General features: G+C 45.9%; 2 protein-coding genes across 4 annotated transcripts; one reads left to right on the top strand and one right to left on the bottom strand.

The window, feature by feature from the left end:
• Nucleotides 1-1,788: 1,788 nt before the first annotated feature.
• Nucleotides 1,789-6,734, top strand: LOC142904321 (uncharacterized). Its single transcript, XM_076050340.1, has 5 exons — nt 1,789-1,925; nt 2,185-2,216; nt 2,724-2,891; nt 3,500-3,588; nt 4,942-6,734. The coding sequence occupies exons 1-5, from the start codon at nt 1,859-1,861 to the stop codon at nt 5,246-5,248; spliced, it is 663 nt and encodes a 220-aa protein (XP_075906455.1). The 5' UTR covers nt 1,789-1,858; the 3' UTR covers nt 5,249-6,734.
• A 3,403-nt stretch (nt 6,735-10,137) lies between these two features.
• mybl1 (v-myb avian myeloblastosis viral oncogene homolog-like 1) lies at nt 10,138-19,466 on the bottom strand. 3 transcript variants are annotated; one of them, XM_076050375.1, is made up of 16 exons: nt 19,052-19,466; nt 17,478-17,577; nt 17,296-17,367; nt 16,950-17,042; nt 16,009-16,229; nt 15,687-15,909; nt 15,533-15,607; nt 15,081-15,191; nt 14,331-14,552; nt 13,470-13,868; nt 13,215-13,354; nt 13,021-13,135; nt 12,829-12,942; nt 12,636-12,747; nt 12,007-12,197; nt 10,138-11,876 (listed from the first exon to the last, which is right to left on the bottom strand). In XM_076050375.1, exons 1-16 carry the CDS (start codon nt 19,072-19,074, stop codon nt 11,751-11,753), a joined length of 2,337 nt encoding a protein of 778 aa, XP_075906490.1. In that variant the 5' UTR covers nt 19,075-19,466; the 3' UTR covers nt 10,138-11,750. The 3 variants fall into 3 exon arrangements, with proteins under 3 accessions (XP_075906490.1, XP_075906489.1, XP_075906491.1); XM_076050374.1 differs by having other exon boundaries at nt 12,007-12,204; nt 12,640-12,747; nt 19,052-19,465; XM_076050376.1 differs by lacking the exon at nt 15,081-15,191 and having other exon boundaries at nt 12,007-12,204; nt 12,640-12,747; nt 19,052-19,465.
• Nucleotides 19,467-24,980: the final 5,514 nt, after the last annotated feature.

Genomic DNA, 24,980 nt, shown 5'->3' with positions numbered 1-24,980 from the left:
TGTTTGTGGCTTGCTCAGCACTTGAGCGTTTCCACTGTTGTTGGCCTTAAGTTTGTTTGCCGTGATCTCATGGGGACGGTGCAAAGATAGCAACGCTTGTCATTTGAACACATTTCAAGTTTGTTGAGACATGACAATGAACGGAGAAGGGAGAGGCTGGCGGTGGCAGCCTGCAGGCTACCAGTCAGTCACACAGCCGAGGGGTAAAATGCTGCTTTGCAAACTAAACTTAACTGCAAGTCTTGTTTATTTGTTTTTTTGTTATCACCAACTCAGTATTCCCAATGCATTTTTTAAAGCATTACTTTTTTTTTTTAACCAAATACAAATTGCTGCTGATTTAAACATCCAGACCAAGATATTTTTCTTATTTTTTTGGTTTTTAACATATTATTTCCAAGGATATGAAACTAATCAGGACATTATTTTCAAATAGATCCACTGGAAATGTGTCGACACAGATATAGGCTGTCAAATTGAAATGTCATATTTTCACTGGGATCAATAAAGTTGCATCTATCTGAATGAATTGAAAATTCCCTTCATAATGGTTTAGAACTTATTTAATGTCTTAGATTTAGAGTCTATTGAAAACGACTTGAAGTTTGTCTTACCCTGCATGCGTCTGCCGTTCAACACACCAACACACCTGGCACAAATGAATATCCGGTTGCCAGGCCTGCAGGCCAGGTTGGCTTCTCAACCTCAAGTCTCAGATCTGGCAACCAGCATCAGTGCCAAGCCATTTTTAGTCAGTACACCAAAGCCAACCGGCGTCCTTTCAGTTGGAGAAGTGACTGTTTCAGCCATCTCCAAACTGTTTCTATTAGTTTCCCAGACAGATACTGAGACTGAAGTCCATTCAACAGCTTGTGGAAAATGTTGGAATTGTCTGTCGGACTATTACAGCTTCCACAGCAGCAATTAAAAGTGATGTGAACAGCCATAAAATGCCTTCAGCCTGAGTGGCTGTTCAAATGGTGTCATCTGATTATTAGGATATTGGCTTTGCTATTCTAAACCATTTTGTTTTTGTCTTCAGTAACCATCAAACTAAAGATAAATATCAGAAACAGAAAAAATGCTACACTACAATCGCAACCAATTATTTTATTCTTTCATTTACATTATCTACTTCCTTTTTTTTGTTTCCCTCATATCCTCTGGGCTGAATTTGTCACTGTTTGCCTCCTAATCCACCATATCCAACAACCAGTTGCCGACGTCCACAGACAAAAGGCCATACATGAGTAAGTTCAACAGGAGGGGTCTTCACGGTGACCTCTTTCACCCATCTGTTGAGCAGTCCGCCGCCCCGTCCCAAGCCCATTTATCTTTGTCCCTGCTCACCCAGGCTGCAGCAAAACCGGGACACAGTCGATAACCCTAAATCAATCAGCGCTGCTGCTGCTGGTGGTGGTGGTGACTTGGAAATTATGAATTCTCATCCGGGGACCAGCCTTTAAACTTTCTGTGACCAGATGGTCAAAGAACAATAGGCGCTCTTGTGAAGACAAGGTGGTCAAGGCTGATCTCTGACATGAGATTTTTGTGTCTAATAATCAAACTAAAACAAACTAAAAACGAAACAAAGCATGCATCTAAATCATCTAATGATCACACTGTTTGTACACCAATATTTATACCCCGCCAGCCTTGTGCTGCATGTGTGTTTGGCCCCAGGCCGATCGCACTGTTTGTGTTGGGCTCCAGTGTTTTTTTGCTGCAGTGGATTAGCCCGTCGCATTTATTCCAAGGCGGCGCAGAGCGAGTGCAGCAGCAGCAGCAGCAGCAGCAGCAGCAGCAGCTCCGCTCCACCGTGTGTGCGTGTGTGTGTGCAAGTGTCAAAGCCGTCAAGATGCAGCGCGTCTACATGCACAGCAACGAGCACTTTGAGGTCTTCACCACGGTCCTCGCCCCGCGAGGTGAGTTGTGTCATATCTGCAGGCGTGTAGCGTGACATGATGTTGCCAGGTGAATGCAAAACATGCTGCAGTGTGATGAGTGGCTTTCGTCGGGACGGTGCTGCAGCTCGACTGAAAGCCGGGATTGCTGAATAGGTGCTGTGCCATTTCATGCAGAGAAAGTCTTATGTGCATTTGCATCAATAAAAAAACCCAAATCTGCTGTTGTCTAAATATAGAAATGCATATTTGCTGATTCATCTCTCTCACTGGCTCGCAGGAAGGTATCGATTCATAGGCGAAGCTGAGAAGGCAAGTGAAACATTGTCTGTTATTAATGTGAAGGTTACAACTGACTGTAGTTTAATTACTCATGCTGTCATCAGGGACGAGGACCAAAGCACTCAGTAATATTTTTAGAAGCAAACATTTCTCTATTTTTTAATAGCTGTGACATTGATGGTGTTAAACCTTGCAGTAAATTCAGTGATTTTTTTTTTTTATCTAACAATGTGACAAACGTTCACTATATATAGTAAGGCCCGATAACGATGAGTGGATTAAGGGTTTCTATTTGACAGTGCGGTCGTTAATCTTAATCCTCCCCATTCACTCTTTGAGTTCTAGAAGGACTGTGGAGAACAGCGGTCAAGGCGCTGATCGCTTCAATGAGATAAAGGCATTGCAGCAAACTGCATTTGCTCTGAAGAGTGATGCTGCAGTTGGATTTTTTTTAAATAGTAATAATCTAAAAAAAATAATAAAATAAAATAGAAAAAAAACATAGGATGAGCCTGTAACCCTCCCTCTGACCATTAGATGGTGGCGGTGCACAGCTACAGGCCAAACTGGCCCGACGAGTTGGAGCTGTCTGCGGGTGACGTCATCCTGGTGATGTCCAAACACGAGGAGGAGAGGTGGTTCGGGCGGCTGCAGAGTGGCCAGCGGGGCTACTTCCCCGCCTCCTGCGTGATGGAGCTGAGCCAGGTTGGTTGGTCCACCGCCTGGATGAGCTCAGCAGCAGCGCTGCAGCATTGCTACAACAACAACAAATGTCCTCTCGAGGCTTTTGAATGCTGCAGTCTAATTAAAGACTGAATCGTTGTGGAAAATGTAGTGTGAGCTTGAATATTTTTGTCTTTTAAGCCAGAAAACATGTGTTTCTGTATATGCAATGTAAATATGTTATATAAGAGTCATTTATGCAGTCTACCGAATCATTTTTTTTCTAGATTGTTCAATGTCTTTGAACTTAACTCAAGATTACACATTAAAACAAGAAAAGCAGTAAAAAAAAAAAAAGAAAAAAAAAAAAGAAAAAAAAAACAATATAATACAATATAATAGGAAAAGAAGACCATAGAATATAGTATAGTTTGTTCCACAGATGAGGGGTATCAATAGCTGAATGCTGCCTCGCATTGCTTGCTTCTTGTTCTTTGTACACACAACAAACTAGTTCCAGATGATCTGAGGAGTCTGGATGCTCCGTAAGCCAGTGTAGCGACTGATTAAGCTTTGCAATCAGACTTTTTCCTCAGTTCTTGTGAATTCACATTTAGACATCACTCACACTCACTGACTCCTGTTCTCAGGTGAGTCTCCCTGCCAAGAGCCTGCGGAGGTCTCCGTCCCTGAGAAGCTCCACCTGCGACGACTCGGGTGTGCGTGCCCGGCACGGAAAGTGAGTGCAACGCTCCCACCACAACAACAAATACACATGTCAAGCCACCCCAACCCCACTCCACCCTAACCCCACCCACCCCCACCCCACCACGCAAGCCTGCGCACCCAGCAGCTGTTTCATCACCGATACACACAACCCCCCATCCACATATTCCGTCCCGGCGCTCTCAGGCCAGCGCCCCTGAACAGGTGGCCCCTCTCACCCCTCATTAGTTGACAAAGCACTCTGATTACCAAGCCTCCTAAACACACATACACACGCAGGCCGCACCGACACACACAGACACGCGCGCGCGCAAACACACGTCAATCCCCTCTTACTACACTGCATCTCATTAAGCCCAGAGAGGAGGCGGAGGGAAAATTACTTTGTAGTTTCAATCTAGTACCGGGGTGGGCAAGCTTTTTGACTGGCGGGCCACAATGGGTTCTCAAACTTGACAGAGGGGCCTATAAATATGTATGCGGGATATGTGGAAAACATATCATGTAGCTTTAATGTCAATTGAAAATGAACAAAAGCAAAGTTACGACAAAATCAGTGTCTTTGAAGCCCCGCAGTATTGAGCTCTTCATTGAAAAAACACTGAAAAAATGGATGACATAATATCATTTTGTGAAGTTCAGTGGGCCGGATTAAAAAGCTTAACGGGCCGCAAATGGCCCCCGGGCCGTAGTTTGCTCATGCCTCATCTTGAAGGATATTTACCCCTCAACCTAATTTTTATGATGATGATGATGATGATGATGATGATGATGATGATGATAGAGAAGAATGAGATAAGAAGAACTGCTATATTGCCATTGTGCACAGTAGGCCTACGCACACACAGTCCACACTGCACAAAATGAAATTGCATTTAGAATCTGACAACATTTTTTATACACATATAGGCCCCATTTATCACATGCACATACACACAAAGGGTCACCATGTCATACATCAAGCGAGGAGATTTCAGAACAAAGGCCCCATCATTAACCAGTGCACCTGGAGCACTGGCTCGCCTTGCTCAAGGGCACCGCGGCAGCCAAAATCAAAGCCCTACCTACTGGGCCACTGCTGCTCTGTACGGGGATTCATTATAAAATGTCAAATTTCAAGCAACCTCTTCTAAATCATGTAGTTAGTGTGTCAGAAATATTTTTGAACGGACACCATATTTGCATTGCATTTATTTAATGACATGGGGCCATTCATCTCTGCCTCTGAACTTTGCCAAGCACAAACACACACACCACACATGCCTCTTTGCAGCACCGTGCCTGTCTTGTCTGCTCGTGGTGGAATTTGGGTCACAAGGAATAAACAGGGCCTTTGTGTTTGTTATTTCCTCTTTGTCCCCCCCAGTGGACACATTCTACACGCGCTGAGGAGGGGGAGCAAAGGAGGTGGAGCCGCAGGGGGAGGTGGAGCAGTAGCAGGAGGAGGAGGAGGAGGAGGAGGAGGAGGAGGAGGAGGAGGGCTGGACAGGGGCCAAGGTGAATACGAGGGCCCCGTCCCGGTGCGGAGGAGGCCCCAGGTGCCTCAGCCTCAGCCCGTGGCCTCCCAACCTCAGGCGCACAGATCGCCGGGTCTGCTGCACAGGATTTTGTCCAAGTGCCGGAAAAGGAGTGAATACCAGGGAGCCACCAATGGGGCCTTCGAAGGCGACTAAAAGAGAGGGGCTCGTCTTTGTCTGGTGGGGCTGCATTGAGGGAGTCTGTGTGTGTGGGGGGGGGGGGTTGTGTGGGTAAACAGAGGGGGATAACTGGGACGTGTGAAGGCAGGTCTCCAATCTTATCGCGCAGGCCTCAATCGTTGATGTCACAGGATTTTGTTTTTGATGTTGTGACATCAGTGACAGGGGCCTGGGCACACACGCAACCAAAGGTCTGAATGTGTGTTTGTGCGTGTGACCGAATTGCTTCAAAAACACACAGCTGCTTTTGTTTGTGCGGCAACAGGAAGCAAGTGGAGTCTTGCAACCGATAAGGCAATAAGTTCTTGTGTGTTTCTGTCTTTCTTGTGCTCTATCTGGCCAAAGTGAAGTGCTGTGATCATCACGTGTGTGTATTTTTGTCCCGTTCTCCATGTGTCTTAACATCCATCGCTCACGTGTATCTTTCATGTGTGTATATATATATATATATATAGCCGGATGCTTGTGCGATGACTATAAAAACCAGCGTGGACCAGAACAGGCTAACCTTTCTCTCCCAGTATGTGGCCTCCTGCTTCGGATCCAGTTTAATTTGTTTTTTTCTGATCCTTGCGATCGCTGGGCCTCCTTCCCTCCTTCACTCTCACCCTCCCTCCCTCCAGGAAAAACAACTCTGCCCAGTGAAAGGAGGTGTGTTTGAGGTCCGCTGGAAACTTTGCCAGCGGACCGGGGGGATTGTTGCCAGTCCCCCCTGGCAACGCCAAAGCATCTCGGCTCAGACGGTGGCACGTCGTCTTCTTCTTCTTCTCCTTCTTCTTCTTCTTCTTCTTCTGTGGTGCCTCCCGGCAGGTCCCTGCAGCTCTGTCTCTATAGGGTGGGCTGTAGATTACCTCCTTCTCAGGGGATACAGAGAACCAAACCTAATCCTAGCCTTGGCCTTGACCCTGGTGGGGAAACACACTCCTCCTCCTCCTCCAACCCCCACGTTTGATTTTCACTTGTTGTATAATCTTTTGTGGCCAAAGCCGTGGGAGGCAGTCACACTGGGGCCGGCGTTCTGGGGCGGCATGTCTTGCACTGGAGGGGTGTAAATGTTACAAAGACAATTGGGTCTGTCAACAATCGCTGTCTGATTTAGTGGGAGTGTCTGAGTCGTCCGTGCTGTGGCTCTTATTGCGTTTTTTTTTTGTTTTTTTGTTTTGTTTTTTACACAGAGAGGAGAACATTCTGGGAGCGAGAACATACGGAAGGATGAGGGCCACAAGAAGAGAACAAAGAATGAAGATAGAATTTTTTGCCAAGTTTCCAATTCGAGACTAAAGTCGAAATTCCGAGAATACAGTTGACTTAAAAAATACAACAATTTGTGAGTAAAATCAAAATTTTGCAATTAATGTCAACGTGAAGGAAGTCAAAATGTCGAGAATAAAGTCGAAAGGCTCTGCGCGAAAGTCTTTTAACTGTAGGTAACGTCCACTTCACATCTTGTGTGTACTTTATTCGCGAAATTTCGTCTTTTTTTATGTCGAAATTTTCCAAAAAATTTCAACTTAAAACTCAAAATGAAAATTTAAGTAAAAACCTCCTTCCTGTAATTGTTTCTTCTCTTCTTTGTGGCCCTAATCCTCTTTAGCAAGAACACTTCTAGATCTTGAAGAAAACATAGCATATTTAGCCCTCTGTTTACAGCCTCCTGCCAAAACCGATGCTTGGCATAGCCTTGCGGTGGAGCAGACAAAATGAGTGTGGAGTTTACTGACACGATGGAGATGAATAATTGGACGGAAACAGTCAATTTTGCACACCGTGGGACTTTAAGAGGGGAAATTCTGCGTGTTTTGCGGCTTTTAAATTCTTCCAATTATGATTTAATATTGAGATGATGGCCACAGACTACAGGTTATTATACAATCTACTTTCACAAACATAAAAAATGGTGAAATTGCAACCCAAACAGGAACCAGTCTTATCTCACATGGTGCTGGCACACACACAAACACACACACATATGGAAACAGTGACCTATATAAGGCAAAATAACAGGTCCAATATTACACAAACACACACACACACACACACACACACACACACACACACACACACACACACACACACACACACACACATTGTGACGGACTCTCCCGCCTAAAAAAGTGTCCATACCCTCTGCTGCGTTGCGCTGGGTGTCCTCGGAGAGCAGGGGGTGAGGGGGAGGGGTGAGAGGGAGGGGCAACAGGGGTGCCTGCCAGATGACTACTCCGTCAGCCCAATAATGGGTTGCCATCTGCTGTCTCGTGTGCACAAAGGCAAAGGGTGTGCGCGTGTGTATGTGCGCGCGCGTGCGTGCAAGTGTGTGTGTGTTCAAGAGGAAGGGGACATGGCAGATTTGGTAGGTTGCCCGCAGGCTCTGTTTCATGTCTTCAGTGTACAAGGTAAAGCAATGAAATGAGCACACAAGCGGGCCTGACCTCCAACACTGCTTAGCAGTGCAAGACGACGCCCACACTGCATAAAAGTGCAATCTTTCTCAGATTTTCTTTCGCGAAACCGTAAATATTTTCAAGTGTCCAGTCTATGAATTAGAATCGAGTCGACCCCAAATTCACGAGCGAGCGAAGCATAAGGTGGGTGTACTGGTGCCAGCGACCAATTAAGAGGCAGAAAGGTCCTTGACATCCTTCAACTCTCAGTGTGGGTCAAACAAGAACAAAAGAGCCTCTTGTCGGGGGGAGCGGGAGCGAAGGGAGGACAGATTGATGAAGTGGACATGGCGTGCATGTGGCGACTGTGCCAGTGTGTGTGTTTACGTGCGCATTGTCTCATGCGTGCATGCTGCCGCCGCCGCTGCTCCTTTAGCATAAGGCAAGTTGTCACGTTCTCTGCCTCGCTCTATTTGTGGAGGCTTCGGGGGGGGGGGGGGGGGGGGGGCGGGGGGGGGGGGTGCAGGGGGTTGGTTGCATGGGCCAAACAGCCCCCCGAGGACAAAGGGAGCCCGGGGACATTAAGTCACGGGTGAGTGGGCCCCTTTAGGGCCAGCAGCTGACCCTGTGGAGAGGCCTCTTGTTCTGGTGCAGGGGGCTCGTGTCCCCCGGACCCCCAGACCGAGTTGACGGCATCCCAACATATACATGGCGGCGTACATGACGCAGACCGCTCAATCAGTTCGCCGTGAACCCACTCGACCTCCCCGTACCTCTCCGCACCCCCCCCCACCCCCCCCACCCCCCCGAAGCCCGTCACCTGTTGGGCTGTCAAGCCCACCTGGTGATCTGCAGGTGAATTGCTCTTTCCTAAAAAAAAAATATCCAATTCATTGCAACTAATTAAAATTAATTTCAATTAATCGATTAATTTCTTAATCGACAATTAATGGATAGTGGATTAATTGTTAACATCCCTAGTTAAAAAAAATAAAAATAAAAACATTGAAGAGGGAGGATTTGGCTCTAAAAGATTTTTGCTGGAGCTCGGGGAGGTTGTCATCAGAAAAGATAACGCATCATCGGAAATCTTGGTCACGCACAGGAAATGCCGAGCTAATTTTGCGGCGTCTGGATGAGAAGCAAATATGCAGACAACAGAATTTACAGTGACAAAAGTGTCATGCATTTATTTCCTTTTTTTTTTTTTTTTACCCCTCCGCCCCCAAAGTACACGGTTACAAAGGCAGTTGGCAGGATTTCTATTGTACCTCGGTTATGATTGCGACTGAAAGAAGCTACAAAAACATAGTGCAGGTGTTACATCGGTGATTCACCCCGTCGGGCGAAGCAAGTCCAGCAGATGGAGTGTCTTTAATGCAGAGAACTACAGCAGATCAGGAGCGTCTGTTGCCTGCGCCAGAGTACAAATGTCCCTTCAAAAAAAAAAAACGGTCCTGTTCCACAGCCAAACGCCGTCGACACACACACAAACATGAACTGGGATCCGACAAATGAAATGTACCGAGCGACAAAACAACACATAAACACACATATATACACAGACCAGATCAGCCATCATATTCATAAACAAACGCCTCCTGCGGATGCCGCTCCACTTCCTGTTTCTGGAGTTGTGCACTGTGATCTTTCCGCTTGATCTCCCTGACGAGATTCCCTTCTTATTCTCACTCGTAGGGGTCTAATGCAGGATAATCCAGATTATGAGTGACACTGGTCCCAATAATACCGGTGTATAATACAGGGAGCGGCGATGACAGCCTTGATGCCACTTTACAAAGTTTTCCCACATTTTTGTGCTTATTTATTTATTTATTTTTGACGCGTTGAGCTTTTTGTCCTGAGGCTAAATGTCAAAATAGTTGAGTGAGTGAGCCGGCAGTGAGTGAAATACTGACTGCCGCAGGGATCAAATTTAGAACTTGCTATAATAAGGTTGTGTGAGGTCGATGTGACTTCCGCGCCCCCAAGGCATCCCTAAGAAATGAATTTAAGGCCTTAGTGTCATGCATTTATGTACATAACGTCCCCGCGGCAAGCAGGGAGTACAGGTTGGAGTCAAGCAGCAAAATCATGACGCCGTTCATCACTGAACAATAAACAAGTTAGACGACTAGCTAGCACAAAAACACACGCAGACACACACAGGGAAGAGAGCGAGAGAAAACAAGAGCTACATGTTCAGCGTTTAAAATTAAATGATGAGTTTAAAAAAAAAAAGTGCAATTTGTCTATGATTAGAGGTCAGATATGGAGAATCGCTACCTAACAGTGAGGAACACATCTGAGCGGAAGAAAAATGAAGTCCTAGCTAATTCATCAAAGACGCAACTACATGATTATTGATTCAATCTCGCCTGATCACAAAGGGGTTATGGTTTAATTAGTGGCAGTGCGTGTCCTTTCAACGGAGGAATGAAATGGAATGGTAGCCCAATTCTGATTTTTTTTTTTTCGTAAAAAAAAAAAAAAAAAAAAAGAGACAATAAAATTCTTCAATACTTTCTATTAAACAATTTCAAAGAAATAAATAAATTAGTAGACATTAAATAAATAAAACCTACAGCCTTCAAACAAAAAGTGAAATCCTTCTCGATAAAAAAAAAAAAAAAAAATGATGGTCAGCGTCAAGTGTGACACGCTGATACGACAGCTTAAAGCAATCCGCGCGACCTTTCACTGGGATTTAGAATTTAGAAGGAGGACGTAAAGAGCCGACACCGAGTCCCAGCAGCTGGAGCTGCTTTGGTAACGGGAGGCGTTTTAAATTGAAGTACATAGTAGATCTCCTGTTATGACAGAAGAAAGTGAAGTCCCTTCTTGGTTTTCCTTCCCCAGCCAGCTGAACAAAGTCAGCCTCGGCGTGATTCACACTTAAAGTCAAACAAAAAACTGCCATAACGCTTCCAGTTGCTCTGTAAGAAGTCTGGATGGGTTTTTAGGCTGCCGTGTCAACTAAATTACAAATTCTTAAAGACTCTGAGACTGTGTCGGACTTTATATTAATATCTAAACTTTAGAGTTGTCAGACAATAAATAAAAAAAAAAAAGAAAAGAAATAAACATTACCCTTCCATTTTTGAGGTTCTTACACATGTACATTGCAATGAAATACATTCAACCAGTGCCTGTCTTCGCTACGGAAGAGGATGAGGGCCACAAGAAGGGAAAAAATATTACGGGAGGTTTCGGTCTTCACGTTTCCAATTCGAGAATAAAGTTGAAATTTCTACTACTATTCACGAAATTTTGTCTTTTTTAACATCGACCTTTTTCACGAAATGTTGACTTTCTTCACGAAATGAAAACTTGAATAAAAATCTCCTTCCTGTAATATTTGTTTCTCTTCTTGTGGCCCTAATCCCCTGTCGCACTCCGCGGACACGTTGGCCAGAAGGAAAGAAAGAAAGAAAAACGTTGCGTGGTCAAAAACATAGAGCTACCGTCGCGAGTGCCGTCCAGTTGGCCTGTGTCTGCAGAGAGATAAACTCAGTAGTGCAACACTGACTTGTTCCCAACCTCAAAAAGCAACGCAAAACGCCAAAAACTTCTACTCTGTGAAGCAAATGTCAGTATCATCTTCTGTGTTTGTTAGACTGAAAAAAATGCAATGCCGTCGATAAAAAAAAAGCTACATATTTTTGCGTTTACATGATTCTTATGCGATAATAGCCGTAGAAACATGGTGAGTAGAATTACATTATCAAAGTTTTTCTCGTCATTTAAATATATTAACAATATAAAAGTCAGAAGCAGCCGCTGCTGGTGATAAAACGCTACTAGTGTACGAACAAGAGGTTTCAACATTTCTAGCTAGTGCAGAAAAATATGTCGACTTTTTAATACCTGTCAAGAAAAAGTTCCTTTTTTTCCCCAGGCGGCTCGTATTGAAAGAATACAAGCCGAACCCACAAATGATAAAACTACACGTGGTGTTAGGACCTTGAAGGAGACTGCCCTTGGCAGTGCATTTCTGCTTGAGAAGTTTAAAAAAACAGGTATCGTTTGTCTACACTGGATTGTCTCTTACAGAGGGTTTCAGCTCGTGGGACGGTCGTAGTGCTGCTGGTGCAGCTTCAGAGGACGAGGGCCCTGGAGGTGGAGCCAGGCGCTGGGTAGGGGTTCAGGTACTGACGGGCCTGCTCGGTCATGATCAGCTGGTCCTCCGTCTTCCCGTAGACCACCGCTTCCCAGTCGCTCACCTGCGCAAAAGAGCAGCCGGTCATCAGGCTCTTGGCTATGTTGATTTTCCCAACAGGTTTGTTTAGAATTTGGCCATTTGTGCGATTTCAAGCTTTCAGACAGGTTTGGAACTATTCGTATGTACAGTACCTGTATGGTGGCGGTGTGTTTCGATGCCTTGTGCGACGCAAAAAGCTTCCTCATGCGGGAGTTTGCGGGCCGCTGCGGATGAGCCGGGATCACCGAGGACTCCCCGGGGTCGGAGGTCAAAGGACGGCCGCACTCCTCCTGATCGGGGGTTGGGTGGCTCAGCGACGACGAGTGCGTCAGCAGGCTCTCGTCTGGCACCTGCCACGCACAGAGTCGTCATTTATTTATTTACTTATTTATTCTTTATTTCACCCTCAGGGTCAATAGTGAGACATACAAGGACACAACAGCAAACACAGAATAAAAGAGAATACAACTAAGCGGGCAAGAGTATTTGCCTGCACGTACAGTTTGCAGTACTGCCTATGAACATCATCATCATCATCTGTCATGTCTTCTGTAAGAAAGTGGCCAAGGTTTTTTCAACCTTTTAACAGGGAGCAATATTAGTATTTGACAGTTTAAATGCAGGAAAGACCCTTTCTTGGTCCTCTCTACTGTGACAGATCATAACCCGAGTCTTGCGTTCAGCAGCTGCTGCAGACCAGCACTGCTCGGGGAGGAAACAACCAAATCATCAGCGTACATCAGAAGGTTCAGGGTTTTTTTACTCGCATCTTAATTCCGACTCACCTGCGCGTTGTTGAGCTGCTCTTCAAAGAGTTGCTGGTCGCTCATGCAGTCCTTCCCCCACAGGTCCAGAACCAGAGACTTGCGCACCTTCCTGAATGGGCCTTCAGCCTTTAACGGGGAAAATAACAGCGTTTCACGATCCTGTCGCGGCTGCTCTTGACCTGGCTGCAGCGCAGGACAGACACGTACGTGTTTCCAGGTTCTGTAGTCGGGCTGGACGTCGGCCCTGTTGAAGATGTCCGCTCCCGTCTCCTGCTTCAGCACTTCCCGTATGTCCTCCTCTAAAAAGGCCAGAGGCTGCGGCTGTAAGGGCGGGAGGACACATTTTAAATCTGACCGCGTCGTCGCTTGGCAACACTGAGCAAAAACTTTGCCGCTTACCTCCATCTTAAGCGGTCCGTGCATCTTTTCCTGCGCAGCCAGCGCATTCTTGAAGGGAGTCGGCGTCCTCGGGGTCGGGATGTTGACAGTCTTGCGGAGTTTGGGGGTCCGCAAACTGGAGTTTTGAAAGGTCGTCAGCCGCACAAACCCACCACGTCTCGGAAATGTGACTATTAATGATAGTTTCCACTCACATGTCGTTCTCCTTCTGGTGCTTGGGCGTGGTTTCCTTCTGGAGCGGGGTGTTGAAAAGGCACCTCTGGCCACACATGGGCGTCGACGTGAGGGCCGGGTTGTCCAGGTTCAGATGCTCCACCCCTGATATGTTGCAAAACTGGTATAAAAGACAAAGAGGGCATATTAGAACTAACGCCTCCGCTGCATTTGTGCTCTATGGGGAAACTGAGGCGGTGATAATTTGGAGAGGAAAATAAAATGAGGTCACTGACGCGTGAGGGGGTGAACGGAAGAGACTTTGTGGGCGTTTTCTTCGGGGAGTTCAGCGACACATTTTCCAGGAAGGAGGCGCCGACCCTGTCGCACAGAGGGGACGGCTCCCCCCTCTCCTTCCTCCTCCTCCTGCCGGCCGGCCCCTGGGTGGGTTTGGCTGCGTTGACGGGGGACAGGGAGGCGGCGGCGGCGGCGCCAGTCGCGAACTGAGCGCAGCCCTTCTCGTGAGCGGAGATGGAGACGGGGGCAGCAGCAGCCAGGGTCTTAGAGGCGTAGCCGGCCGAGCCGTCCAGCGTCTTCTCCTGCAGCAGGCTGGTGTAACCGGCCCGCTCGTGCCTCGGCGGTGTCGCCGCCTCCGACATGTCGAAGCTGGCCACGTCGCCCCAGGAAACTGGGTCCTGCAGGGGAGAACAAGACTGGCATAGATCATTTGGTGCGCAAGTCTGCAATTTAAGTGTCCTTAGAGGTGAATAAGTTGCTTTTTTTAAAGCAAATTATTTTGGTTTATTATTTTTTTTAGGGATGCAAATTATAGATTAATTTAATTTAATTTAATTTAATTTAATTTAATTTAATTTATGACATTTTTAGTCAGCAATTAATCAATAATCTATTTAATCTATTAACTGTTAACTAACTGTTGTCCCTAGTAAGGACCTTAATATACATATATATATGTGTATATTAAGGTCCTTAATATACATATGTATATATATATATATATATATATATATATATATATATATATATATATATATATATATATGTATATATATATATATATATATATATATACATATATATATATATATATATATATATATATATATCATATTTAAAAAAAATTTCTTTCAACCCACCGAGTCGATGAGCTCCATGGTCTCGGCAAACTCCGGGATGGCCTGCAGGGTGGAGAGCACGTTGCTGGCTTCCACGGCCAGGAACTTGCTGGGCGAGACCGGCAGCTGCGACGGCGGCCGCTGGGGGAGGTCGGCGCCCTGCCAGGGCGGCCTATCCACCTGCTCGTCCAGGCCGCCGCCCGTCAGCATGTCGTCGGACCAGACGCCGTACTGCTCCAGACACTGAGTGGACCGAGAGCGAGAGGGCGCGGTTAGATCTCAGGGTTTTGACCCGGCGGTTCTAGGGAGGAGGCTGCGGTGAGGGCGGCGGGATACAGGAAGAGGACGAGGGAAGGGGACGGCGTGTGCATTCAAGTCTCTAGCCGAGCATGGATGTTGGGGGAGAAGAAGAAGAAGGAGAGGAGGAAGAAGAAGAAGAAGGGAGGAGGAGGAGGAGCGGGTGGATGTTGAGGACGATGGCGGTGGCAGCTACCGAGCGCAGCCTCAGAGCAGCGATGTGGCAGAATCAGAGCAACTATGAGGCAGAACCAGGCTACAGACACACACGTACAGGTGTGCCTCTCTCACCGTCATATACACACACTGCAAAAAGTCACAAAAATCTTCCCCCAAAAGGAGAAGACTGAAACACGACTTCTCTCTTTGCAATTTAGATTGAAAAACTTTTTACAGTGTGCGCAGACTACAAACACACGCACGGCTACGCCGTCTACATATGGCAAAACACACACTTGGTGCGTGTGTTCTTACACGTGGACCTCGGCAGTGCGCCTGGCGCCGGACTTCGCTCTCTGCCGACATAAGCAGCAGCTCAAGCTCCTTAATTCTCTGCTCTCTGTCGGGATCATCCAGGCAGGACGGCTGCAACGGACGGACGTCGGGGAGGAAGGAGAGGAAGAGGAAGACAGGAGGAAGATGAAGCGTTAAGAAAACAGAAAAAAAAATCACATATAAAAATTCAATCATAGAGGCAATTTTAGAGAGTCGACAATCACAAGCACGACTGCAGAAAGACCCGAAAGAAGATTTTTTTGGGGGGGGGTTTTTGCTCCCACTTGCTCGGCATGAAACACACAAAGTAGGGCTTTGGATTTATTAGTCAATAAATTCGTTTTTTAGTTTTGAAAATTGAGTTTTCAGAGAAAAAAAAATGGTGATTTTATTTTTGGCCAAAATCTGGCAGCGCTAACCCAAAGACTCACTGATATGAAGTCTGGATTCTCAGGGAGGCCGTCCATCAAGTGTCCACTGTGAGGATCGTAGGAGTATCCCCCAATCTGAAACACACAGGATGGCGTTAATGCTAATTCAGCCTGCAGGCTTTTAACGTTGTTCAGTCTGAGGGTGACAGTCAACCTGGTTGGGCCCTGGTCCTGGTCCTGGTCCTGGTCCAGGCAGCGGGCTGCCGTCGCAGCACTGAGCCTCGGCCGCAGGAGGAGGGGGACACTGCCTGTGGTGGCGTCTCTTCGCACCGGCGTGAGAGGAGGAGAAACTCTTGCAGCCGTCTTGCAGGTAGCCCTCGTGCTCCACCTTCCTCCTCATGGTGGAGTTCCAGTGGTTCTTGATGGAGTTGTCGGTCCTGTCGTCGGAAAAAAAATAAACCTGGGTGTTTGAGCTGTCCTGACAATCCATCAGACAACACAGATGTGTGGGGGAGGACAGAAAAATAGCGCGTTACCGTCCAGGGAGAAGCTTGGAGATCTCCGCCCAGCGGTTGCCCAGCCGTTTGTGGGCCTCGTAGATGATGCGGTCCTCCTCCTGCGTCCACGAGGACTTCTTCACCTCGGGGTTGAGGTGGTTGTGCCACCGCTCGCGGCACTGCTTGCCGATTCTGCCCTGGAGGTGCTTGGCGATCACGGACCAGCGCTTGGGGCCGTACTTGTGGACCAGATCGATGACCTGCGGAGGTTATGTTAGAACATAACATGTTTAGGTACTTAGCATTTTTTTCTTTGGCCACATTAATCCACATATCTTGGTCATATAGTTGGCCACGTACTCTGTTAATTCATAAAAGCCCTAGTGTAATGTTCTGCTTGTGTTCATTCCGGACTCCACGAGTAAAAGAAAGAGAAGAAACACTTAACAAGTCTCTCATTTGGTCGTTTCTGTCAAATCTAAAAGCGCCGTTATCGGCGTTACGTCACCGTTGGCAGCCGCCGGCCGTGTTTCTGTTTGGATGCCAAGATGTCGGAGGAGTGAGTCGGTGTTCTTGAGCTACTTGAGGAATTGTGAACCATTTATGGGCCTCCGGCGTTCACCTTAAGAGGCGGGAAGCAACACAGACTTTCCTTTCGCAGAGGAGAGAACTGGACTCCAAAGCAGTGACGTGGAGGGTCTATGTTTTATTAAGGGGTGACATAATGGAGCAATTGCTTTTTTGTGAAGGAGGATGAAAAAAAAGAAAAAAAAAGAGGAAAGACTGAGGAAAGGAGAATTTTAGCGGGAAGGAAGCCTGCGCTTGTGTAGAGTGGTGTTGTGCGAGTCTCCGGGTAAAAAGACCGCACTTGCAAGTTGTGGCATTTGTGTTTGTGTCGTGCTCTGTCTGTCCTCCCTATCACTTACCAACCCCGTCAGCCGTTTACAATCCCAAAACAGGAAACTCCCGGCTCCTCTTACCTTCTGATCCTCCTCCTTTGTCCACGGCCCTTTCACCAGCTCCGGGTTGAGCACCTTCTGCCAGCGGTGCTGACACTGGCCATCTGTCCTCCCCTGCGACAGACGCAGCAACAAAAACACACATCATGCCTCGCCGTGGAAACACCTACGTAGCATTTTGTGCCTCGCCTCCACCAACTTTCAACAGTCGGTGCAAAAACAAGTGGAAATTCTATGAATAATCTGAAATAGGGATGCAAATTATCGATTAATTCATTAATTGTTAGTTGACTGACCTTATTAAGAGATTAACAATTGAAATTTTTAATCAACAATTAATTAAACAGACATTACACGTCATGCTTACAGGAAAGAGACTGGCTATTAGTTTCCAGGAGTCGGTTCCATGTTGCTCAACCAGTTTTTTCAGCTTTTCATCCTGTGAAGGGGAAAGAAATCAAGTTAAAAAAAAAAGAAAAACTACTTCAAGGAAAATCAAAGCATATTTTAAAAGTTATGAAAAGGAAATTGCAGCTCTAGTAAACTGACCTCATCTCTGGACCACTTCACTTTGCACAGGGTCTTTTTATCTTTGCCCTTCTCTTTACCCTCTGCGTCTGTTGAGTGTTGATCGTCATCCTCATCATTGCTAAACACAAGCAAAAAAATAAAATAAATAAGTTTTGGGTTTCATTCACGGTCAAAAACACACCACACTAGATTAGGAGGGTCACTAACACAAAACCAACGCGCAGACAAATGATGTTGAAGTGCATCACATGAATCTTGCCGCCGGGTTGGCGAAAACGTGTTATTTTTGCATGTGATTTTTGCACTGGGGTGCGTATGAAAGGTCCTTCTCAGTGTGGAAACTCGAACGGAGGAGCCGAGCGCCGGTGTGGTCACACAGACTCCCTCGGAGGGGCAGGGAGAAGTGGGGAAGCGAGTGAGCGCGGGCCTATGGCCTGACGGGAAGGAGGGGAGTGAGTGAGGCGCTGCGAGGGAGCCACATCAACAGGCTCTTTCACCTCCAGAGGTGTGCGACTGTGTGCGTCATTGAGGTGGAGGAGGGTGGGGAGGCGGCGGTGGTGGTGGTGGTGGTGATGTACCGGGGTGTGGTCAGGGGGAAATGGCAAAGTTAACGGTCCACTTGTTTGAAAAATGTGAACAAGAAAACTTCCAGAACAACAGTGAACAGCAAGGAAAGCAAAGAAAGCAAAGAAAAACAGCGCGTTTACGAGGCGATTGAGTTTGCAGTCTCATTATCCCACTCACGTTTTTCTTTATGATTTGTGAGAGGAAACAATGAGCGGCATTCTTCTAGATGTGAAAAAAAAAACGTCTTTCTGTTGAACAACACAAATATTAAGTTTGAAAAATAGATTTGAAATATTCACAAATGTAGATTTCACTATTTTTATTACGCTGTTCTGTACTTACAAACAGCAGAAAATAAATATAACTACATTTCACCTTTTTGGCATAAGGTTTGGCTTTGATGGAACATGAATAATGCATCTTTTTTTTTTTTTTATTTTAGCCCAAAAATTAATTTAAAATGCATCATATCCAAAAACAAAAAACATTCTTAAAACTAAAAACGCACTAAAAACACGATTGCTGTGCTTTATGGTGACAAAAAAAGCATAATTTAAAGCAAAACGACGGCACATAAACAAAAAAAAGTGAGACTGCCGTGGTCTCCGAGGCAACATGATTCCAAGGATGCTGTTGTGCACGACGGCCTGCGCGCCCCCCGTGCACGGTGCATGGCACAAGTGACACAGCCTGCACTTGGGATATTAGAAACCGACGGCAACGACTTATAAGGACGTACAGTGAACTTAAAAATAAATTTAAAAAAAACACACTGACGGCCGCGCAAGAGGGTTTCAACAGCAGGTGAACACGGTGACCATGTGACCGGTGGCGCGCAGGTGCACATGTCAGTGCGCATCATCATCATGTGCTGTCACACATCAAACATGTCGCACTGTGAATGCGTTATTAGCAGGATATTGATTACGACAATTTTATTGCCATTAGACAAAAAAAGAAGCTCTTTTATAAGTTTATAAAAAAATATATATATAAGAATTTTGAATTTTTTTCCATGCACCCACCTGAGTATCTTGTCGCTCGCCATGGCAGCCAGGCAGATGATTGAACCTTTTCAGAGACGAAACCTTTGCTCTCGGGCTGTATAAAGATCCGCATGGGTCGATGTTTATCCATAGAGCTCGCTGTCACTCATTGTTCGTTCCGGCAGCGTTTTGCGTGGCAACAATGCAGATAAAATGGGGGGACGGTGGCCGGTGCGGTGCGTTCGCTTCTTAACATTCCGCTTTCTCAGTGCACGTCACCGTGGAAAACATAGTTCCGGTAATGAAGGGTCGTGTGTTGGCTCCCGCTGTCCTGTGTCTCATAAAAAAACGATCCTGGAATAAAAGATTTTCAAAAGCAGGAGCGACTGCGCGGCTACTTTGACGAGCCTCTCGTCGGGCTGCTCCGTCTGTCGTACTTATCTCTGCTTCGATCTGGCGTTAGTATTTTTGTCCATCCCGCCGATTCTAGCGCCCAGCCCTCCGCTCAGGCGGCCTCGCTTCTGATTGGCCCGATCTGGCGAAATTGAAGGGAGGAATCAGAAACTCGAATCTGATAGGGTGGCAGTGAGAGAGGGCTGGCCCTGCGATTGGACAGTCGAATCAGCGGGGTTAATCTCATTGGTTTGGAGGCGTGAGGAGGCCGCCGCTGAGATGCCGACTGTACTGTCAATTTTGGAGTTCAGAATATAGGGCCTACTGGGGTCTTTCAGATGGTTCATGAAAACATACACTCTTTTTTTTTTTTTTTTTTTTTTTTAATTCATTTTTATTTATTTCATTTTTCTTGAGCTGATCCTAAATATTTGAAAGTCTTAAACAACGTTTGTATAAAGGTAACGCAGTTTAATAATAACAGTATGAAGCTCAAAAAAATGTATATCTATTGTTCAGTTTTTCGAATTTCAAATAATTAATTTTTTTTAAAGAAAAAAAAAGAAAGAAATTAACTCGGCAAGAAAAGGCAAGGCGATTTTTTTCTTTTCAAAAGGACAGTTTCATTGCATAATGCAAGAAAACGATGTTTTGCTGACACCTTGTGGACAAAAGTTTGAATTGTTTTGGTGAATGTTTACTACCTTTTCACCAGCAGATGGCAGCAATTAGCTATATAAATTAGTATCGACAGAGCGCCCAAATTCAACCAATGGTGTCGGAAATTGACGATTACGCTCTCTTTAAATAAAATAAATCAAGTCACCCGTTTATTTTTCATTACCTATACTTAATTTAAAAAAATATATATATATATATATATGTCTGAAGGAAACGCAAATGAGAAAATGAATGGAAATGTTAAGCAGTGTTTAAAATGGATAGCAGTGAAGAAAACAATAAACCATACTGTACTTTATTATTATATAATATATCGTCCTCAAATTATTAGCTTTTTAGTAAGTAATTATTTTGTTATATATTTTCATACATCAAAGAACGGAAATAACGAAAATAACAACATGAAAATTGTACATTGATAAATCCTAAAAAAAAATAATAATAATAAAAATAAAAAAAAAACACACACACACACACACACACACGCGCGAGTTTAAATGTGTTTTATCTTGAAAACCAACCCGGAACTGTGGTGCAAGAAATTCACTGACTTGCTGGCGGTTGGCTTTGGTGGGGTCTCGTGACAAATTTCATTGGAACTTTTGTCGAGCAGGAAAGGCTGATGTTTCCTGCTTCTCGAAACACACACACACTCACACGCTTTGGTGCGCCAGAGGACACACGCCGAAGTCCGGGGGTTGGGACACTTTTGCCGGGCAGACCCCTGTCCAACGTCACACTGAAATATGTAGAGTTCGTCGATAGTTGTTGGTGTGAAAACTCTTTTTTTGGGGAGGGAGCGTTGGATAATAGAGGAACCCCCGTGGCAACGTAAAGGTAGGTGACGTCTTGACGTGTTACCTTGTTGCTGCTAACTTTACTGTCGGCTTGTCTTGATGAAGATCAGTTTAGCCTGCTGTTTAGCGTGCAGAACGAGTTTTCAGCGACACATTGGGTCTGACAACCATCGATGCGTGTTAGTACTTGACGTTGACATTCTTTCCAGGGGAACCCCGAGAACAAATTAAGAACAGCAGCAGTAACAACAACAACAACACAATCTTGAGCTAAGCTAACACGAGTCACAGACTGTCTAAAAAACATATTGGATGTTGTGATCAAAAGCAACCTTGACGTTGGCAAATGACGAGAGAATACGTTTGTTGGGGTCGTGCGTGTCGGTATTTCGTGTGTGTGTGTGTGTGTGTGTGTGTGTGTGTGTGTGTGTGTGTGTGCGTGTGTGCGCGCGCGCGCGCGCGCGCAGCCCCTCCCTCCAGGTTACGGTTATTCCTCCTTTCGTCGCCTCTTCCTGTCAAACACGTGATCAGTTTTGGAGGCGCAGGTGAGCGCTGAGGTGAAAAGCCCCAAGTGAGTGTGATAACAAGAACCGAGTGACGTCAGAAGGGGCTATTTCGAACGTGTCACATTAACACGTTTGCAGAGAAAATATGTCGGTATGACTAAATAAGATGAATAATTTACTTTCATTCTTCTTCTTCTTCTTCTTCTTCTTCTTCTTCTTCTTCTTCTTATTATTATTATTATTATTATTATTATTATTATTTCAATCAGTGCTAGTCTATGGTTCTCAGCCATTTCCAGTCCTCTCCAGACACATGAAAGGTCTGACGAAGCATCAGTTCTGACTAGAAGATAAAAGAGCAATCTTGTGTTCCCCTTCCGTGCAGGCGTATTTAAACTGAGGGTTAAATGTTGTCTTTTTCAGGAGATCTACACTGTTATTAGACGATTGGTGGCGATACCGCAGCACTCGTTTCTGAGATGAAAAATCGAGATCCAAAATGGGCCTCGTACGGGACTTTAAAGTGTGGGTCATCGGCAACATTCTGTGATTTACGGGACTGTGTTTGTTTGTACCTGTTTGTTGCCCAGGAAGCCCCATTTTCCAGACAGTGGCCGTCTTGTCTGTGAGCTTACGTCTAGAATTTGTGCATTTGCTGAGGTCAGTTGTGCGCACGAGGGGCCTGCCAAGATCGTGCCTCTCACGCGTCGTCTCCGGCTGCACTTCCTCATTCTGGTCTGCGGTGCATTTTAATGAAGGCGGCTCTGGAGCTTCAGTCTTGTCAGCTGCCGTCTTGTGTCAGACGCGTTGTCAATTTAAAACACTCGACCAGAGCGCGCTCTTGTTGCGAGAGATGCTCAAGCTCATCAGACAGTCGCAACAACCTTTTTTATATGGATGGATGGATGGATGGATGGGATTGAATTTGTGTGTGAAGTGGTCATGTGACCACACACGCTTCAAACATTTGGTGATTCACCGTCTTCACCAAACCGGGTGAGGCAGGAATGAGAGAGAGTCTGAAGGTAGAATAACGCAAACAGTGACAAGCGAAAGAGAAAATGAAAATATCTTGACTTTTTGTCACAGAGTCAATCTGTTTTTTGTTTTTTTTGCTGAAGTAATGTTAGGAATATTTAGTAAAATTGTTTAATCTTGAAATTGTGTTTGACTTTAAATGGGCAATCAGCCGATTTCTGTATGAAAATAGGACTTTAAATTGGATTTCACTTGTCTGAATTCGAAAACAGACTTAAATTTTCCTCCCTGACTCATTTCAGAAGCAGTGCTCGTGTCTATTGAGCCCTCGCTTGTCTGTATTTCTGTCTTTACCACTTAGATGCCTGCTGCCCGATTGAGCTTTCACATTTGATTTGCCACCGCAGGATGACTCCTGCCTAGCTTCCTGGCTAAAAATTGCTTGTCACGCATGATGAACTCACACGTTCACACAGACACACACACACACACACACACACACACACACACACACAAAAGTCACGCTCAACATCCTCTTAGGATATCCACAAGCGAGGGTGTGTGTCTGAGCCGAGCAGGAAGACGAGTGCTATTTTTGATCGGCCGTTTGTGTGCCTGCCTGCCTGCATGCATGCATGCATGCATTAGTTCATTGATGTTGTGAACGTCGAGGTTCTGCTGAGCGTAAAACTTGCAGCCGGTAGGAGAGAAGTGACGCCTTGGACAACAAAGCGGCTGCTGATGTCGACCCAAAGGGGTGTGGCCAGCCGCTGCATTCCGCATGCAAACGCGCAAGCTTTGCCAGGCGTCTGGCGAACGTAAATATTTGTGGAATGTTAAAAAGCAGGTCCGAGCCTAACTTGAGCCTAACTTGCGCATGACTGTTTTAAATAGGAAGATTTCACTTGTTTCCCCAAGAAGTTAAACAGTTAAACCTCAGCAGGTGATTAGAGAGGAACATACATTTCTCTCAGTCATCTCAGGTCTCATCTTCATGACCACGGAAGACAAGAGGCGAGTGCGCACATGCATTTTAAAGACTGCTTCTCTCTCTCTCTCGATCTCTCGATCTCTCGATCTCTTGCTGCTGCACCCTCAGCCAGCAGCTCCAACGTGAGCAGAATCAAACGGCCCCTCGAGGCTTGCGTTCGAGAGCGAGACAGAGAAAGTCGGGTCCGGAGGGAGCTGGGGTTTTTTTTCCGCGTGTTGTGAGCAAACAATGCGCGCCGGACCAGAGAACAAACTGGGGTTGATGTCACTGCTGTAAAACAATGGACAAGTCGGGGGGCCAGTGGACAAAGGGCCTTGTCGCAAAGTAAACCGACGTGTGTGTGTGTGTGTGTGTGTGTGTGTGTGTGTGTGTGTGTGTGTGTGTGTGTGTGTGTGTGTGTGTGTGTGTGTGTGTGTGTGTGTGTGTTAGCCCGGCGAAAGGAAAAGGAGGGGACGCGGCTTTGTGTTCGATACGTTGCCTTTTTTCTTTCTAAATTGGGGCGGGGGGGTCTTTATTTCTGAACCTGTTATGTAACTGGTTCCTCAAACAACAGGAGAAAATGTCACAGACACAGTGTGTGTGTGTGTGTGTGTGTGTGTGTGTGTGTGTAAAAGGGTGAGCGTTTAAGCAGCAGGCACGTGGAGCGAAGGCTGGTACAGTATTATAAGAACTGGATACTGCACTGGCAATATCGTAGTGTTACGGTTTTCCCAGTGGCCACTCAAGGTACTGCAACCCCAAAAAATCCCATGGGCCCTCCCTGCCGACATGTAGCAGCTCGCCGAGCGGAGACTAACGCGCTCGGCCGGCTTTATCTGGCAGGGGAGGACGCAGACACAACATTGTCTCAAAAGGGCTCAAGGTCGCTGTGTCTCGGCGGGAGGCCGTCCGTGGAGTGTCGTTACGCTCAGTGAAAATGATCAACACACTACCTTCTATTTCAATTTTGTATTTCCCTGGAGCTGTCTAATGTGTCGGGGATAAGCTCGCTGGATATTTGCGTCACCGTGTGTTGCTGAACGATACCGGAGCATGTAACCGATATGAAATCAGACTTGCTGTTGGATGGATTTGTGATACGGTGATTTGAATGTCACAATATCGCCAAAATGCCTCAGCAGTGGGTTGAAATTCTTTATTTTTCAAAAGGGTCAAAGTGCATGCATCAAAATTTCCAGCGGTAGTCCCTTTGCTAGGTGTGATCAGACACTTCAATAAAATACACAACAGACGGACAAGAGGACAGCATGACGACAGATGGACAGACACGGTACAAAGATAAGAATAAAATAAAATAAAAGTACAGTACAATCATCATAAGACAAGCCACATTGGCCAGAGCACAGTTTTTTTTAGTAGTATTGATAGTGCTCACATTGTTGGGGGTCGACAAGCTAGTCCTTTGCGTTGCGTCACGAGTCAAAGCTTCTACTGTAAGATGTTGAAGAAGACCTTTACTTTACAATTCAACTGGGTGGTTTTTTTGTCACTACAATATCGTCTGGAATGAGGAAGTGGGTGAAATGTCATCAGTGTGACACCTGCTCGATGAGCAACATGAACACACGGCATTAAAAAAAAAAAGGAACCCTGGCGCGTCACCGACGTCTTGAAATCTGAGA

This window comes from Nelusetta ayraudi, unplaced genomic scaffold, assembly GCF_046127955.1.
Source record: "Nelusetta ayraudi isolate G7.1 ecotype Tasmania unplaced genomic scaffold, CSIRO-AGI_Nayr_v1 ptg000127l, whole genome shotgun sequence".
Classification (NCBI taxonomy): domain Eukaryota; kingdom Metazoa; phylum Chordata; class Actinopteri; order Tetraodontiformes; family Monacanthidae; genus Nelusetta; species Nelusetta ayraudi.
This window is presented reverse-complemented; position numbering and strand designations above follow the sequence as displayed.